Source organism: Ziziphus jujuba, chromosome 8 (assembly GCF_031755915.1).
Source record: "Ziziphus jujuba cultivar Dongzao chromosome 8, ASM3175591v1".
In the NCBI taxonomy this organism is placed as follows: Eukaryota; Viridiplantae; Streptophyta; class Magnoliopsida; order Rosales; family Rhamnaceae; genus Ziziphus; species Ziziphus jujuba.
In genome coordinates, this window is record NC_083386.1 from 4,156,607 (window position 1) to 4,176,590 (window position 19,984).

Sequence of the window (19,984 nt, forward strand, 5' to 3'; positions counted from 1 at the left end):
CGGACCTCCGACGCGCCGGGATCGGAGTGTTTTCCGGCGAGGGGCCGAAAATATTCAAACCCCGATTTCTCCACCGTCCAGCCTCCGTTTGCCTCACCGTTGGTCCTGTTGGAATCCTCTCCCCTCGATCTACAAAACTGCCAAAAATCTCAGCCAACGGCCACTGCACGCGCCGCCGCTGGTGACGGTTGCCGGTGACAGCGGCGGCTCGCCGGAAGTTACTGTTCCGGCGAGTATCCAGTTGCACCGCCGGTCCTTTTCCACTGTTTCCGATCTCCTGAATCCAAATCCAGCATCCTTTTCCCCCAATTCGCAACGGTTTGGGAGAATTGAGGAGTCCAATTTCGAAGGCTTTCCGGCAAGATTCCGGCCGCCTCGGGTCCAATCATTGGAAAGTAAGACCGAATCCGTGATCCTCGTTCCATGAGATTCGATTCGGTATACTATTCGACCATTTTGGTTAACGTTTGTGTTTAACCCCCACGGGTACCGGATATTATTTACCCGAATAAAATATTAATTTATTTGACTGTGTGTGAACTGTGTTCTAGGAGCACGGGTGAGTCGTGGAATTGATCCCATGGTGGATCATGGTTTAATTGCGTGCTCTAGGTGAGTGACCCACCTTCAAAAAATATTTTGGGCAATTAATTGTGTTTAATTGGTATTTAAATTATGCTCATGTGGTACAATTTAATTATGGTTTTATTGTGATGTAATTTATTTATTATGCATGAGCAAAGTATATTTTGGTAATAATCGTACGTGGTTTTAAGCATTATTTTTGGGCATAATTGGTTTAAATATTTTATGAAAATATTCGTTTAAATTGGTGGTTTAATTTTATAATTATGCCCACGGTATTTATTTGTTGAACCTCGTATTACGAGAAAAAGTTTGGTATTTGTTATCGATGTTTTCGTACCGGTTTGTTAAATAAAAATATGTGGGATGGTAAGTGTGAAAATTTAATATATTTCTCACGGTAATTTTGGAAAACGGTACGGTTGGGTTAATAATTATTTTAGACGCACTCATACAGTATTGGTGTTCTGGTGTATGTACACGTGGTTTAGCGCACAAGTATTATGTGGTTTAGCGCGCAAGTATTATGTCTCCCGTGGTTGCCATTGGACCGTGGGTAGGCAAGTTTGATATTGGCCATAGCCGCCCCTCCTTTGGCCGGGATGACCGGTTCAGCAGCGGTACTGTCGAGATGCCAAAGTGCCGTTTGCAAGTTTCTCTCTTTAATTTCCCCGCCAGTCGGTGCTCGGGACGCTGGGTATCGGAGGGCATCACTGGTATATGGTGTGGTGCGTCAAGTGTAATTTTTCGGATAGAAATTTCAAACCCCAAAGAGTACAAAAATTATTTATTATAATTTATTACACTTTATTTATATTTGCGGTATTTAATTATTTATTTGTTGTTTATTAAATCATTTGATCCCTTGGTTTTCGGGAAGTACGAGTATCGGGTTTTGTGAAAATGTTTTAAAAGGGGAACATTTCCAACGGAGTGGATAGTGAGGGTTTTGAGAGAAATTATTACTTCAATTGTTTATTTATTTATTTATTTAATCGTTCGGTATTGAGTAATTAAATCCCTTTATTTGGTATATTACTGATATTAAAGGTGTACAGTAGATAGGATCACTCACTGAGATGATTAGCATCTTACGTTTTTAAATTCCGTTCCCCTAGGTCCAGGCTGGAGACGTTGATTGTCTGGGACGAGCCCAACGTCTCATTTCGTTGCCGAAAGTTCAAGAAGTATTCCTTCCCTTTTTCCTCTCTATCTTGTATTGCTTCTTTATCTGTCATTGTATAAATTCCACATTTATTGTATAATGCTCTGTATACTGTGTTGGACGTGTAGTTATTATTTATGCACTGATTTACTGTTCTTTGAAGTGCTGCAAATTTGTGGAATCAATTTGTAGTAATGTGGGAGGAATAAGGGAACGATTATAGAAGTGTGTTTTCAGTGCAGGTAATTTTTTGGTTAGTCCTACCCTTAGGGGAGGTGCTGCCGGATTTTCCGTTGGAAGGTTCAGTGGTATTTCCCTGGAATCAAGGCTTGTCTAGGGTTCCAGAGAGGAATTCTGGACGGGTCCTGACAATTGATCTTTTGTACAAGCCAATAGTATTTACTGGCAATTCATACAACATGCTATGTTATATCTTTTAGCTTTAGCATATATGGTACACTGTTGATCTCATATTTAAAATAGTGCTTTTTGAATCTTTTCATTCCCTCTAGTAAATTATTATTTTTTTTGTGTACGACCATTTGAATTTGAAATTTTTGCCCAAGGAAACAATGATTGTACATCATCTTCTACTTTACCTTTTCAACCTTTTTTTATTTATTTTTTTTGTACGTCGATGTTTATATAAATATCACTAGGTTTGGCCCACGTGCTTTGCACGTGTATTGATGTGTAAAAGTGTTAACCATATGTATATATGTGTTTATATATATATATTCACACCTCTAAAAACAAAAACAATTACTTTATATGGATGTTAAATATTTGATCCACAAGATAAAGCAAAATACTTTTTATTTAACATAATTTTCAACAAATAATATAAAATAATATATCATAAATTTATTAAAACTCCCGTTAATTTTTCTTTTGCTTTTTCTTTCTCCCTAGGATGAATATCCTAGAGATTATTTTTCACATGTATCCTTTCCAAACCATTACTTCCAGGCAAAGAAGTTTATTGTGACAGAAGCATGTTAATGGCATATTGTCTCACTTAATAGCCGCTTTTAGAAATGATGAGCAACCCTCTACATGTGTTTTTGCAGCCCCAATTGCTTCAGAAAGTTGTTGGATGTCCTGATCTTTGGTTAAATTTAGTGCTGCAATAGGAATCTTAGGAAACTTCTCACAAATTTTCCTGGCACGATCTAAGAAAAATATTTTATCATAATTACCAAGAATGACAACACCAGAAATGTTAAATAGACCAAAAACCATAAATCACCATACAATCATGTGATGCAGTTTCTTTCATATTAGAAGACTTCAGAATATATAGCATAAGATGAAACAAAGTAATTATAACCACCAAGGGAAACTCAACAAGTACTTATCATAATAGTGAAAGGTAAGAACCAACCAAGAGAAAATTGATAAGCGTATAATACTACATCACAAGTTAAAAACTAACCAAGCGTTTCATCATCATAAGGAGCTTTCCTTTGTTATGATATGCTCCAAGATCTACAGATGATAAAGAGCTTTAGCTTCACTTATCTCAACTATAGATATATTACAATTTAAAAAAAAGAAAAAAAAATGAAATAAGGTTCACATATACTAAGTCAGATGGATGAAGACACACATGTTAACTAGGATAGACATGGACCTAATGGTTGAACAGTAGGCTAAAACTCAATCCAATTTACCATATTGCAAGCTTTATCCCAGATACTTGCAATGGATGTGCTCAAATGGCATAAAGTTACATCTAAATGAAGGGAAGATATTATGCAAATATTCAAGTGATCATAATTGTATGACATGCCCATGTTCCAGCTGAATGCATGCACCTGCCTGAAGGATATCCAATGCTTCAGAATACCTCTATGCAGATGCATATCTGCAATAAAGTATGCACGACTTTCACCAGCGGTGTATACCTGAATTAATAATAAAGATAGCTTGTTACATAGAAGATAAATGACCATTATGAAATCATAAGGACAGACTAATTCATTTACATATATGATAGTAACTAACAACTGCTGGGTTTTTTTCCCCATTAAAAACACACTAATTAATTATGCATGAAGAATTTATAATCAATGGAATTATATTTTTCATCTCAGGTGTGAAACATAAGATAAAATTTTGATCTAAATGAACAAGACAAGAATAAAACAGAAAAAAAAAATGATTATACCTTGCACTGATTGATTTGTACATTTGTTGAGCCCATAGCAATTACCCCATTCTACAACTTTTGCTCATTTGTCAATATGCTGCATTTAAAAGCAAAAACAGGCTACATTGTGATTGAGGATCATGCTTGGTAGCCAAAATAACGAGATTTGTTGTAAGAAAAACTCCACTGTCTTTTGAGTATTTTTGGATATTTAGTTGCCATAATGATTGAGATCCACAAAAATTAATAATTGAAATTAATCAACATTCTTTGAAACTCAAAAATCAAACTTAAACAGAGATCTTGTTTAAGACTTGCAACACAAAACAAAGAAAAATAACAAAATGAGCCATCTTTTATGTTACTTCGATATCCCATAAACCAAAAGCAGCTTACTTGATCATTTTTCTACCATCATCCATAATGATTTAAGCATGTTCCATTTAACCACTAACCAAATCCAATGTAAAAACTACGCACCATTTAACAGCTATCAAATATCTTTTGGGGGGGGGGGGGGGGGGAGGAAGAAATTTAGCATACTTATAATCTTAGGAATTTTCATCTATAGTTTAGTAAGCAAAATATAGAACTCCATAAATTTTTGTTTCACTCAATATTTGGCTCGCAAAAAAAAAAATGAAAACAAAAATAAAACTAAAAACTTTAGCTCCATCCCACAAAAGCATAAAATTAGATATTCTAGTTTTTTAGTTTTCTTGGGAACCAAATACAAAAACTGAAACGTTAATCTGAGGAGGAAGAGAAATTAAGTGTAGAAGGTTGGTGTACCTCTTGAGCAGGAGGCAGGTGCTTCTTCTGGGTCTCTCCCGCGACATAGCTTGGATTGTTTTTGGATAAAAAGTATAAAATGGAATTCAAAATGCCAGAGATCTAAATCGCTTCCTACCAAGATCAGGGATTTCCAATTGATCCGCTCTACAAACTCTCTCTTCCAAGTCACAACCCTCTTCCTCTCTATTCTGTGACTCTGTCTTTTTTTTTTTTTTTAGTTATTATTATTATTATTATTATTATTATTTTCTTTGTAAAATCATCAAGCCTTGTCGATCTTTAGGGGGGAGAGAGAGAGAGAGAGAGAGCCAAAAAAAAAAAACACTAAAATGACCAAGAAATAAAAGAAAGCTTTATGTGAGAGATAAAAGAAAGAAATGAATATAAATAAGTTTAAACATAAAAGAAGGAAGAGGGAAAAGCAAAGGAGAGGGAGAGACAATACCTAATGTTGTTCTGTTCTCCAAATCAAATCTACGAGGAGATTTATGGAGTGGTTCTTCTTTAATCAGGGCTACCACTTCGAGTCTACGATCACTGTGCTCAACAATGGCCAAGAGGAGCTCATACGGAGTCGAGGAAGGGAAAGCGTTAAAGCAATTTCCTCCCACTCATATTTATATAATATATTTTGAATTGTAAAAAAGACCAAAATCGCCATTCTCATTTATAGTATAGACAAAGGATATATAGTTTCATCAAATCCATCCCCTAGAGCTTGTGTAGGGAAGACATTTTCTTTTTCTTTTTCTTTTTTTTTTTTGTTTTTTTTCCTTTTGTGTGGTAGGGGTGAGGATTCGGTGAAAAGTTGGAACAAAGAATACAAAGAAAGAGAAAGAAAAAGAGATAGGGAGTTTCTTCAAAGACAGAGACCAAAGGGTTCATATATTAAGCGAAAAATTTTTAAAAAAAAAAGAAAAAAGAAAATGAAGCCTAGTTCTAGCCGTGAAGAATGAAGTAAAAGTCAGCGCATTCTTCTTGTATGGCATTTCTTTCTCCTTCTCCTCCTCATTTCTGTTGCTTCTTAACATCCTCATCACTGTATCCGAGTTTAACTTTGATAATTTCTTGAGGTCTCAGCTTCCCTGTCAGGATCCGTCTAAAATTCCTCACCAGAACCCTAGACACCACAGAACCTTCCAACAAAAAATTCGGTATCTCCCCTAAGGGTAGGACTTACCACAAAATTATTTGCACAGAAAACACACTCCAATAAGCACCACCTTATTCCTCCCGCCTTACTACAATTTGTTTCCACAAATTTACAGTACTCTAAAATAATAACAGGGAATCAGTAAGCAATTAAACAAATATCTGTCCAATCCGTATACAGAGCATTATACAAATAAATATGAAATTAATACAATGTCAGATAAAGAAGCAATACAAGATGGAGAGGAAAAAGGGAGGAAATGCTTCTCTTGGACTTTCGGCAATGAACTGAGACGTCGGGCTCGCCCCGGACGATCAATGTCTCCCAACCTGGGCTTAGGGGAACAGAATTTAAAAACATGAGATGCTAATCATCTCAATGAGTGACCCAATCTATTACACAATTATAATATTAATAATATAACAATAAAAGAAACTTAATTAATCAATATCAAACAATTAAATAAATAATTATAATAAATATTTGAAATAATATTTTCTCTCAAAATTCTCACAATTCACTCTGGTAGAAATGTTCCCCTTTTTAAAACATTTTACAAAACCCACTGTTTGTATATCCCGAAAACCAAGGAAACAATTAGTCAACTAAATATAAAATAAAGTATAATAAATCAAGGATCCAAAATTTATAATGAAAATAAAATAGAAATAAAAATAAAAATAATTTTGTAACAATTACTAAATGATTGATAAATGTCATAAACAAATAATACAAAAATATTAATGAAACTTACATTAAGACAATTTAGGAAATAATTAAAATAATTAGAACGAATTAATTAATTAAACAATTAAATAAAGGAATAATTAAAGCAAATTAAAACCGCCATTTAAAATAAATGGTAAGAACATAGGAAGATCTCTTTAAAATCATCAAATCAATGTAAATAGTAAAATCAAGATAAAATGCATTGTCAAAACATTAATATAAATAGGTAATTAAAAACATAATAAAATTTCATAAAATTTGTATTAAAATCTCCAATTAAAATAAATAATAAAAACAACATTAAATACATTCTAATTTAAATATAATTACAAAATATTTATTTTGAAAATCATGTTCCGAAAACCACTTGATGCACCCATTATATACCAGTGGTACCAATGGTACCCAGTGTCCCAAGCACCACCAGGCAAGAGGTTAAAGAAAGAAACTGGCATACGGTCGCATGGCGTCCCACTGCACCGCTGCAAACAGGCGTCCTGGCCATGGAGGGGCGGCCTACCCTCATCTGATGGCAACCACAGGACAACCCCATAAATCACCTGCGCGTTACTCACACTCACCTGCGTGCTAATCATATCCATGTGCGCACTAATCACATCCATATACACAGAACACCAGTACATGTATAGTGCATCTAAAAACTCGTAAATCATAAATCAATATTTTTCAAAATTTCAAAATTTCATAAATATCATCGGGTTTATTTCATCCAATTAAACCCGTAATTTTCCACATTCTCTTTTAAATCATCATTATAAATACATTAAGTTCAAATCCATCAATTTGAATATACAAATTTTTCAATGGCATAAGGTCAAGCCATTAATATTTCAATGCATAAATATTTTTGAAACATAATAATTTAAATCCATATTTTTCTCAAATTCTAAAAAATCAATTTAAATCAATAATATGAAAACCATATAAATTCCATATATAATTAATTCATATAATTGTGCACAATAATTGAATAATAACCATAGCAATAATTAAAATAAATCAAAACCACTATTTTTTTAAATTCCCAAATATATTCTTTTGGCACCAAAACATATATTAAAAATATTATAAATTGAGAATACAATTTTAGATAGAAATTCTCATAATATCGAACACATAAACATATTTTTGAAATATTCAATTATGAAATATTCCAACAAATTAATTTAATAATTAATAATTTCAATTTCAATTTCATAAAATTCTTTAGATCAAAATATTTCTTAATATATAAATATTTTGATTCACTCAATTGAGCATCAAATTTCCAATTATAAATCTACTAAATATTTATCACATAGAATATCAATTTTAAATATTCAATTAATACAAAATATTCACAAATTTTATTCCCGAAATTAATTTGAAGGTGGGTCACTCACCTTGAGCACACAATCCAACCAAGATCCTCCATAAGATCAATTCTACGGTTCACACGTGCTCTTAAAACAACAATATTACATAAGATCAAATAAATTAATATTTTATTAGGATAAATAATACCCGGTATCCGGAGGGTTTAACACACACGGTGTCCAAACTTCATAAATAAGGTATCAACGGAAAGCTAAGGGGATGAGGAATACGTTACTGATCTCCGTTGGACTCAATTTGAACGGCAGGGACTGGCAAAATGGACGGGAAGTTTCGACCAAAGTTCAACTTGTCATATCTACCAAACGACAAGGAATTGAGTTGAATGGACCTCAAAATCGAGCTCTGAGGTCCAAAATAAATGGAAAGGAATATCAATTTGGCTGGGTGGTGGCCAGATCGCCGACGGAGCTAATCTTGTCGTCGTCGGCAACGAAGCCCGATCCGGCGACGGTTGGCCGTCATTTTCCAGCTGCTGGACGGAATCTTCCCCCTCTTCCTCCCCATCAGGCGCGTGTGGATTCATATGATCAAAAAAAAGGGAAACGGGGTGAAGCAGAGAGGGAGAAGGAAGGAAGAAAGAAGAAGAAGAAGAAGAAGAAGAAAAGAAAAGAAAAAGAAAAAGAAAGAAATTTTTGAAGCCGAGAGGGAGAAGGGAGGAAGAAGGAAGAAGAAGAAGAAGAAGAAGAAGAAGAAGAAGAAGAAGAAAAGAAAAGAAAAAGAAAAAGAAAGAAATTTTCATGGGTGTTTCCCACATGAGGAAAAAAAGAATTTTTTATTTTAAATAATAAAATAATAAAATAATAAAATAATAAAATAAATAAATAATATTAAGATAATAGAGTATTTAATCTGGTTGACATGTGGCATCTCCTCATTATGACACATGGCATCCTTTATTAAGTCACATGTGGCATACTGTTCACATATTTAAAAAATAATATTAAAATAATACTGTATTTAAAAAACTTTACATGTCCATAACTTTTCAACAAAATGTCCAAATCAGGTGTACCACTAGTCTACAGACTCGTATCGATGAGTAATTCACATTCGTATATGAGTCAAAGCTCATATCCCCAAAAATAAAAAGTCAACCGGCACCCTTGGACAATTTGGACCTTAACTTGTTTTGCTCATAACTTTCAAACCGTAGCTCTGTTTTCGACGTGGTACTAGTCTATGAACTCGTGCCAATGTTTACTTCGTAACAGGACCTCGGTCAATATGAAATTCCACCGGAAGCAAAAAGTCAACATTTAACCCCTTCTCGGTCAATGATGGTCAAACCTGGTCAACCTCGGTCAAATTTAGGAAATTTTCGGTGTGTTTCGGGACGGGGTGTTACATTCCCACCTTAAGGACCAAAACAAAACAATGCCAAAGTACACCTTCCCCATCGCAAGAATAAATACAACCGTACACCTCTCCCTTAACTTTGCAGAATCCTTGCCATACCGCAGATACACCTTCTCCGCAAAAGCGTTGTACTCTCTGACACTGCACCATTCTTTTCTAATTTATAAAAAAAAAAAAAAACTACTATTATATCCTTGGCATACCATCTCCAAAACGACAAAAGGGTAAATCTGGGTATCTTTACTATAAACGACAGCACGTTAAAAGTAAATAAAATTAAAAAATATATATATGCAAAACGCAAAAGATACAGTCGTTTTTTAACCATTTTAAATAGTAAAAAAACAAAACCAAAATTCATAGCACTTCTCATTTATAATATAGATAAAGGATATCTAAAAATTAAACATGGTTTTTTATATAAAAGTAATGCTATAATTCACTAAAAGTACATATGTTATTTTTTTATTAGTTAACATATTAATATAATTTAAAAATTGATAAGTTAATCTTTAAAGGAGTAAATGTTATTAAGTATAAACCAATCAAATAATAATATGTATACGCTTGATAGATATATTAGTGAACTAGATAGCATCTGTAATATTATTTTTTTATATAGTACATATTTATATGACCTTATATATGTACATATAAAATAATTAATAATTTTAAACATATATAAATTGATTTATTCGATGGTATGATACGAGTGTAAATTAATTTTTGCCGACACAAATGAACGAGCTAGAAAGACACATCGTTTGCCTGAAACCATACATTTAAATGTCACCTTAATTTCATTGATAGGAAAAGTATTTTGGATTTGAAGTACAAGGCTTGTTCGTCAACTCAATTATTGATACCCAGTTGGGTGTGAATTGTACATTTTTGACGTGTGTACTGGTGATTTCCCCCAAATACAAAAAATGCACGTTTAAATTGCTATGGCAACCGAACGGATGAGAAGGAGACACACCAGCTGCCTAAAAGCATATGTATCATTGTACGAGTAATGGTAATAGTATCAAACAATTGCTGAATTTCTCAACAAACAAGGCTTTGCGGGACCATTTGCTCCTCCAGTGAGCATCACCTAGGGCCGGTACGCTTATTTATTTATCATCTTGCATGTGCACCAAATGTATTAACAACCTCTCATATTTGCATATTACCCAAAAAAATAAAAAACTCTCATATTTGCGTGTATCCATTGATATACAACCACTTCAGCAGCAATGTCAACAACCACATCAGATATATCCATCAATTTACCATTCAATGCTTTCACCAATCTTGCATTTACTGGAATATCCATCGGATATATGCATTTGCTTGCATGTCTCTTTATGACTAACAATACTAATAACTAATCTCTAATTACACACCGATTAATTTGGAAATATTCACATTTTTGTCTTTGCAGAAAAGGCCTTCGTCTTGTGGCATGTGCTCTGTCATATTCTATGCACAAAAAATTATTTTTGTAGAATCCCATAACCCAATAATATAAAGATAATTCTACACTTAAGGGACTTCACAATCCTCCCCGCATCCTCGGTGGGGTAGTGACTTTGATACCATCTGTAACAACCCAGATCATCTGCATACCATATTGTTCGCTTTGGGTCCAGCCTGTACAGTTTTGTCAAAACGCATCACAAGGGTACGATATCCATACCATCTTATAAGGCGTGCTTCGTTCTCTTTTACAACCGATGTGGAACTTCATATTTAAATGTTGCAATTTAAACTTTTAAGTTTCAATTTGTTTATCCAATCACAATTTTCACAAACAACGGTTTCAAATACAACAAATTAATTTAATTTTAATATTTGATTAAGTATGACTGAATCTTCAACCATCATTTGCCAAAAAAATTTCAATTTGATCAACAAAAAATTTGAGAGCCTATAAATTGGAATGTTTTAAATTTAAAAGCTGAAAATGCAACTTTTTCAATTTAGAAAGTATCAAAATGTAATTAAACCAAAGTTTTATTCGCCCTCTTAAGCTAGGACACCATCAATTATTACACTAATTCACTAAGCCAAAAAAAAAAAAAAAAAAATTAAATAAATAAAAAAATTCAATTATTACACTTATATCAATTATTACCGCTTCCAATTTTAGAAAGGAAGTTCAACATAGGCGGACGAGGGTGGCACTTAACCTTTAAAGGTTGAGCCTTTTGCAAGCTGATTCCAATCTCTTCTGTCATATCAACCTTCTTCTCTCCTCCACCGGTTTCCCAATCAAAGCACTGAACCAATGAACCCAAAATCGACCCGACAACCCTCATGGCCAAGCCTTCACCAGGGCATCCCCTCCGGCCCGACCCGAAAGGCATCATCTTTAACTCTTTCCTGGCCACTTTAAAACCTTCAAACCTCTCAGGTTTGAAGGTTTCTGGATCTTCCCAGATATTAGGGTTATTCTGTATGCCCCATGCATTGATAAATAATGTGGTTCCTGCTGGGATATTATAACCCCCAATTGTGCAATCCTTGGATGCTAGGTGAGGAACCAATAATGGTGCAGATGGATACATCCTCAAAGTCTCTATGATTATGCTCTGGAAGTAAGGAAGATTATTTAAATCTGATTCATCAACTAGACGATCATGTCCCACTTTCTCATCGATTTCTGCTTGAACCTTTTTCATGATTTCTGGATGGTTCATCAGAAGTGAAAGGCCCCACTCCAATGTTGAAGTATCGGTTGCTCCAAATAACATAGCCTATAAAATAAACACATTTTAGTTATGTATATTATATTAAATAAGCGTCAATATTGTAATATTAAAAAAAGAAAAAGCATCAATATTTGGCTATCTATATATATATGATGGGCGATGCAGCCCAATTATATATGGTGAAGGTCCATTGTCAGATTGCATTCGATTCTGGTAACTAATTAGTCATGAATTACATGTAATCCCAAGAATTCATGTAGTTGGATGGTGTATTACCAGGATAATGCTCACCACGGTTTGAATAATGTCACCCAATGCATATATATAGGAAAATTCCTTTATCTTGGATTCAAATCTTGGAATAGATTGCAAGCACTTATAGGTGCCTTTATTAGCACTTGAAGATGTCTATTGTTTGTGCTTATAAGTTGTTACTAAAATTTATTTATTATATATATTAAGAAGAAGATGATGATGATAATAACAATAATAATAATAAGAAGAAGAAGATCTAGATGACGTTTTGCAATGAAAATTTATAGACAGTATTTTTTTGGGCTTAAATTGTATTAGGCTGCAACAACTAGATTTGGTAACAAAACTGTATGCATATTGAGGAAGCTCAAGAGCTGAGAAATCTTACTAGCATGAGGCCTTTGATAATCTCATCTCTGTAATTTTCGGGATCATTTTCTTGCAACGACAACAAAACCTCAACCATGGTTTTCCTTTTGTCTTCGGAATTAGAATTAGATTCATCACGTTCATTTTCCATTCTCACCTTATGCTCATCTATAAGACTCTGCATGAATTCGTCTCTCTTTGTATGCAACTCCATCATGCTCTTCTCCAATCCTTTAGCCACTCCAGTCCAGCGCATAAAAGGGAAGATATCTTCCACGTTCGATTTTCCACTAAGCTCGAACGTCTCCACTTGAATTTCTCTGAATCTCTTCACTTCCTTCACATCCTCAACGCTATCGCCGTAATACCGCTTCCCGGCCATCATCCTCATCATGTTGTTGAGTGACAGTTCGAAGAAGGCCACTTTCATGTCCACAACCTGACCTTGATCATTCATCAGCCGCTGGATCAACAATTTTGCCTCGTCGCTTCGTATTCCTGCGAGGTTTTGAAGGCTAAGGTTGGATAAAAGCTCCAGGGACAGTATCCGCCTTACGTTTCTCCAAAGGTCTCCGTACGGTATCCATGGAAGGGAAGTGAAGTTTGAGCCCAAACACTTGCCGATCATCAAACGAGGACGGTTGGCTAAGATGGCGTCGTTCTTGACGAGGCACTCCTCCACTGCCGAAGGGGACGAGACCACGACGACGGGCCAGAAACCGAACCAGATGAGGTAAACCGGGCCATATTGCTCGGAGAGCTTTGATAAAGTTCGGTGTATAGGTTTCTTTAAGAGGTGGAGATGGCCGATTAGAGGTAGAGGAAGAGGGCTTGGTGGGAGGTTTTTGAGCTTGCTAGAGAATATGTTTGTGAAGACATAATAGACAGTGTAAAGTAGTGGTATGCAGATGCAGAAGCTGAACAAGGAGGCCATGGTAGTGGACGTGATGGTGTGTTTGCATAGAGAGGTCTCTATTTATAGGAAATGATATGTGGTAGAAACTTTGTTCAATTTTAAACCCTTTTTTTTTTTTTTTTTTTTCACTCAATATACATTGGCGCCGAATTTTTGTTTTTGTAAAAACAAAATGATCAAAAAAATTAATTTTGGATAATGTGAATTTGCCAGCACATAATAGTTGGACATCGCCAATAGTTAAAGAATTAATGGAATATATATTATAAGTTGGCAAACTACTAGTCGGATATTAGGAATTTTATTTGTACTTCAATTTGTGAGCCAATTCATCTTCAAATTCTACTTAAACCGTTTAGTTTTCTCATAATTATATATAAATCACATATCTTTGAAAAATATCATCAATTTTCTATAGTTTTTTATATTTATAAAAATAGAGTTATTTTCAATTAATTTTTATTGTTAAATGGCAAAAAAAATTAAAAGTAATGTTTTATGGTCAAATAATATTATAAAAATACTACATGACTTAATTGCTAAAAACTAGCAAATAAGATCTAAATGATGATTTTTCAAAAATATAAAATTTAATTGTACTTAGAACAAAATTAAAAAGGTTTAAATAATTTTTTTTTCTCAATTATTTTTTCTCTTGATAACTACCTGTAGTACGATATCATCATACACAGAGAGAAAATAAAAATAAAAACTAAAAAATAAAAAATAAAATCATAGAGGATATCTGCAATTCACATTGATTACTCTTGGAATTCATTAAAAATAAATAAAAAATCAATTTCATTATTATATGTGGTCCGCGTGGATCACATTTATTTACATTTAATTTGATAAAATACTGGACAGTCTATTTAATGTGCGGGCCTCGTACGTATATTATACTTTTGTCCACTTGTGTATCGAAAAATCTCTATGTTGTAACATCAATACACCATTAAATTTAGTGGATCTATTGGATCCTAAACAGTTACATATAATAATAATATTTTGTTGGAAGTTATCAAGCATCTTATATATTGTTTATTCACCAAAAGAGAAAGAGAAGAAGAAAAAAAAAAAAAAAAAAAAACACTACGAAGCATCTTATATATTGTCTCTGTGTATATATATATACACACACTAAGAAGCATTACTATTCAATAACTGGGCAATTATTCTATTGGATCCTAAACAGTTACATATAATAATAATATTTTGTTGGAAGTTATCAAGCATCTTATATATTGTTTATTCACCAAAAGAGAAAAAAAAAAATAAAAACAAAAACAAAAACAAAAAACACACTACGTAGCATCTTATATATTGTCTATATATGTATATCTATATACAGTGCATCTACAATGCGAGAAAACTGCACTCTATCCATTCGGACCAAAAACGTGATTTTACTCTTGACCGTTAGATTAAAACCAATGGTGCAAATCAAAATCACAAATTTCCTTTCAAAAATTCATTCCCACGTGCTGAGAACATCTTTCTACAGCCTTCCCTTCCCTTCCTGCTACCGCCATTCCACCTTTCTTTATTTCCTCTTCTCCTCTGTCTCCTCTATCTTTTTTTTTTTTTCCCCCTTAAATAAAATTTGGCCGACGTCCCAGACCTTCCAAAACCCACCGCCTAGGCCTTTGCTGCTATCAGCCTCAAATCACTCCACACAGAAACTAGGATCCCCATACTATTATCAAATCGCTTTGCAGTCCCTCATCTCACCTCGTCATTTTTCAGTTACCAAATTTCAGAATACCGATTTATAAATAAAAATAAAATAGAAAACAACAACCGGATCTCACTCAGTTCTTCAATCCTTCAATAATGGCAAAATGGACCAAATAACTCGTTCTTCAATGGAAAAGTAATGGAATATTTGGTCATGTATTTTACCAATAAATAAATAAATAAATAAATAAATATTTGGTCTTGGACCTTTACTGATCATGAGATTTAAGTTTTCTTTTTTTAAAAAAAAAAATATATATATATATATATATATATATATATATATATAAAATCATACTTAATTCGTCCTTGCAAGAAGAAACCAACTTCCATAAGATGTTGGGTGATTTTAGATTTCTAATTTTTTATTTAAGAGGAAAAAAAGTTATCTGCAAGACAATCTTTGGATTTGGTTCTCCGTCTGCTCAGCAACGTTGATTTTGCTTTACAACCTAAAAATGGAATAACAAGGCTTTTATTACTTGGAAAAAGATAATACACATGTCATTTAAAGAATGCTGAGTTTTGAGTACTCCACACTTTAGGAATACTTGAAAATTTTCCCTCCCACATCCTTTCCTTCCCTTCCCTTTCTCTTTTCCTCTGCTTCCACCGTTCCACCTTTCTCCATTACCTCTTCTCCTCTGTCTTCTTTGTCTTTTTTTAAAAATAAAATCTGGCAGCGGATTGGATTTGGGATTGTGCCAGGGTGGTGGCCTGGTTTTGGGATCCTGGATGGTGGGTTTCGGAATCTTAGGCGGTGGGTTTTGGAAGATCTAGGACGTTGCCAAGATTTTATTTAAGAAAAAAGAAAAAAAAAACAAGAGAGAGAGAGAGAGATAGAGGAGACAGAGGAGAAGAGGAAATAAAGAAAGGTGGAATGGTGGTAGCAGAAAAGGAAGGGAAGGGAAGGTTGTAGAAAGATGTTCTCAACACGTGGGAATGAATTTTTGAGAGGAAATTTGTGATTTTGATATGCACCGTTGGTTTTAATGGAACGGTCAAGAATAAAATCACGTTTTTGGTCCGGATGGATAGAGTGCGGTCTTTCCGCATTGTAGACGCACTGTATCTATATATATTTATACACACACTACGAAGCGTTACTATTCAATAACTTGAATAATTTAGAAAGATAAAAAAATGAAAGAAAAAAGAATTTTGGCAGCCAATAATTGAGTCATCCACTGATCACATATACAACTATGTCATATACATAACTTGCGCAAAATACATGACAAGTAGTGGAATGTTTTACTTTTCTAAGAGTTTTGATTTGAAAACTAAGCAGAACCATCAAACTTCTTCCGTCAACGTGTTCAAATTTTCAACCATAGAAGGAAATTGGTTTAAGCACATAAACTACTAATTTTAATTTCTTATGAATAATTTTTCTCCAAAAAACAATCATGAATAATTAAAAACCTTAACTTAACTTATGGTTTTTTGCACTCCTTTGGATAAAAGAAAATCTAGCAATTTTCCTTGAATGTCAAACCAGAACCATTTAATTTCTCATGGATCACCTTACTCAATTTCTCTACCATGGAATCACTAAGATGGTTTACCCAATCACCAATTTCACCTTTTCTAAAATAGCTTTTATTTTCAAAATATGGCATAAATTTTCCATGCTTGTTAACATCCAATTCCTTCAAATTTCCAAAACTACAAAGCTTTAATATTTCTTCGACAATCCCTTGGCTATCTTCCTCCTTAGAAAATGGAAACCCTATGAACTCTGCGAGCTTTTTCACTTGATTCAATGTGTCTTTTTTCAGCTCCTCGTACTTCAAAAACAACACTTTGTTTGTATTCTCTTTACTCACTTTGCGATAACCAAGCATAAGGGCCCAAATGCCTTTTCTCCTTTACAATATGCCTCCGCAAACTCCTCCACAGTCCAATGTGTGTTATGCTCCAAACAAGCCTGGTTTGCAAAATGCCAATGTGAGACAATGATGTCAAGAGGGTTTCGACAAATATAGACGATTCGACAATTGGTTTGCTTGACGGATTCCGGCAATGATTCATAAGGAATGTGGGTGGAAAACAGCCTTGGATAAGCCATGGTACTAAAATGAGGAAGCTGGTTATTTGCGTACAAAGAAAACTCCATGAATGGTACAAGTTCATGTAGGTTTGATTTGAGTAAGGCACAGTTTGAAAGCTGATCACAACGCTTTCGATTAACGATTGAGAATACATGTGCTTTAAGCTAGGTGGTTCTTGATTTTGGTTTGGAAGCAAGAAGGATGTCTTGTCATGAACTTGGAAGTGGTTTTGAAAAGATATTATGTTTGGGACAATTTTTGATGGACAATAAAAGCCTTGGTACAGGGAAAGACCAGGATCTAACCACCCCTTTGCTTTAGGAAGGCTGAGAAGCAATTCTTCAGACTCTTTAATTCTCTGAGAACTCTTCCATATTTGCATTAACACAATGGTAATGAGACACTGCAGCACTTGTGGAGATTTATACACAACTTAATAAAGCATATATTTAGTTCTTTTTTTTTTTTTTAAGAATTATATTGAATTCTTATAACCAAAAAAAATAAAAGATAAAAAACTCATATATTAATTAACTGTTACATTGATGGTAATGTGTCGTTAAAGTCTTTTACATCAACAAATTAAAAGTAATTGATAATTAATTAATTCGATTAGAGTTACTTTGTATAAACTGTAGATAACAACCTGTAGCACTTGTGGAGATTTATATTCAATTTAATAAAGCATATATTTAATTCTTTTTTTTTCAAGAATTATTATTTAATTCTTATAAAACAAAAAAAAAAATTATTTTAATTAACTGTTACACTGACGGTAATGTTCATTTATGTCTTTTACGTCAACATATTTAATATTAAAGTAATTGATGATTAATTAATTCAATTAGAGTTACCATACACAAAATGATATCGGGATCTTTCATCCTCTTTTTGTTATCTTTTATCTTTATTTACCATTAAAATAATAACATCACATTTAAAAATAATATTGAAAAAGAAAGTGAAATGAAATAACTATTTTTCAAGATGAACAAAAATGCCAGTAAAAAAAAAAAAAAAAAAAAATTGGAGAAGGAAAACTAGAGACCAAAGATCATCCTAGCTATAAAAGTAGATAAGAAATTTGTAAAGAGCGTGATCTTTAGCCCAACCAATTGCTTTTACACCGAAGCCTGAAGCCCAACAACCGTATCAATTCAAACCAAACCACAGTCTGAACACACGTGTGTGTGTATCAAGCAACCTCCAAGCCCAACCAAATATAAATGTAAACAAGTTAAACACCAAAAAATTCTTGATTAATGGGATTGTTTGAATTGCCCAATTTACTATTAAAGTGACAATCTCAGGTCAGTACCTTCTTATCTTAGGTTTCTTAACGCTTTGACACCTTATTATACATTAATACATTCTTACCTTAGGTTTCTTAACACTTGATACCTTATCATACATTAATACATTCTTACCTTATGTCGAAATTGTTTAACATATCTTTCCTTTTTGTAAAATTTAGCCAACATATCATTATTCACACACACACACACACATACATACAGCGTTTTTTTATTTTAAGAATTATGAAACAATTAAACATAATTCATTTGCATTTGTTATTGTTTTAGAAGCAAAGTGGTCTAATGGTAAAATCTAATTTTTAACTATTCATACATATTTATTCTCAACTTCTTTCTTAGGAATGAGGTAGATGACTATTATGGCATACCAAGATTAAATTCTTGAATTGATTAATTGAGATTGGCTTAATTAGTATATCCATCACATCTACACTTATAAGTTATGAATTCGAGACACTGAGAGAAAAAGAGGGAGAAAGGGAAATTGTTATAAATAATAATAATATATCCTTTTTTGGGCCATAACATCCTTGTTGGCATATTTCTAGCTAAGTACAAACTTTGATATCATCTACAATGTCCTATCCATATATCACCAATATTGTCTCTCATTTATCCATTATACTATGAGATTTTTATTCGGACTTCATAAAATATCACTCATTTTAAAATTGCTTACAATAAAACACACTTGACTACAGATTTCTTTTTCAAACTCTAAAATCAACAACTTGTAAAAGACCTTAGTTGATAAGAGTGTTTATTTTATAATTGAACTATCAGCGTTCCATATCAAGACAATATGAGATTGGATATCAAGTAACTTTTGCTAATAAAATTACTTGCCTGTGCCTCACACCCGCTGACACTCACCCCAACAACATCACACTAGTTCACCTCATCGTCATAATCTATCTCAGTATATTATTCACTTATATTACCTTTTCTTGTCTTATATCCTTCAAAATCTACTTTAGCATATTGTTTATTAATGTTGCCTTTTTTTGTTTTACATCTTTCAAAACTCACTAGTCTTACATGGTTGGTATTGAAGGATATGGGGGCCACTACATAGTTTTATCCGGTATTCGGTCAATTAATATAGTTTTATAAGATTCACTCTCCTCACCAACCCATTTTGAAACTTTATTTTCTATTACGTGTCACCGTTATTTTCTATTACATGTCACCGTACAACTTGTCATCAAAGCCAATTAATTTTGCTGTTTTATGTCCTTATAACCATCAAGAATGGACGGCATTGTTCTCCACCATTAAAAGAATATGTACCACTTTGTTTTTATTAGT

The 19,984-nt window shown here is 33.4% G+C and overlaps 1 protein-coding gene and 1 long non-coding RNA gene across 2 annotated transcripts in view; one reads left to right on the top strand and one right to left on the bottom strand.

Annotated features, from left to right (window-relative positions):
* The window catches only part of LOC132805119 (uncharacterized), a 283,618-nt gene that overhangs the window by 246,902 nt on the left and 16,732 nt on the right, over positions 1-19,984 (top strand). The gene's annotated exons all lie outside the window — the stretch shown is intronic.
* On the bottom strand, positions 11,392-13,612 carry LOC107428665 (isoflavone 2'-hydroxylase). Its single transcript, XM_016039229.4, has 2 exons — positions 12,673-13,612; positions 11,392-12,074 (listed from the first exon to the last, which is right to left on the bottom strand). Exons 1-2 carry the CDS (start codon positions 13,585-13,587, stop codon positions 11,442-11,444), a joined length of 1,548 nt encoding a protein of 515 aa, XP_015894715.3. The 5' UTR covers positions 13,588-13,612; the 3' UTR covers positions 11,392-11,441.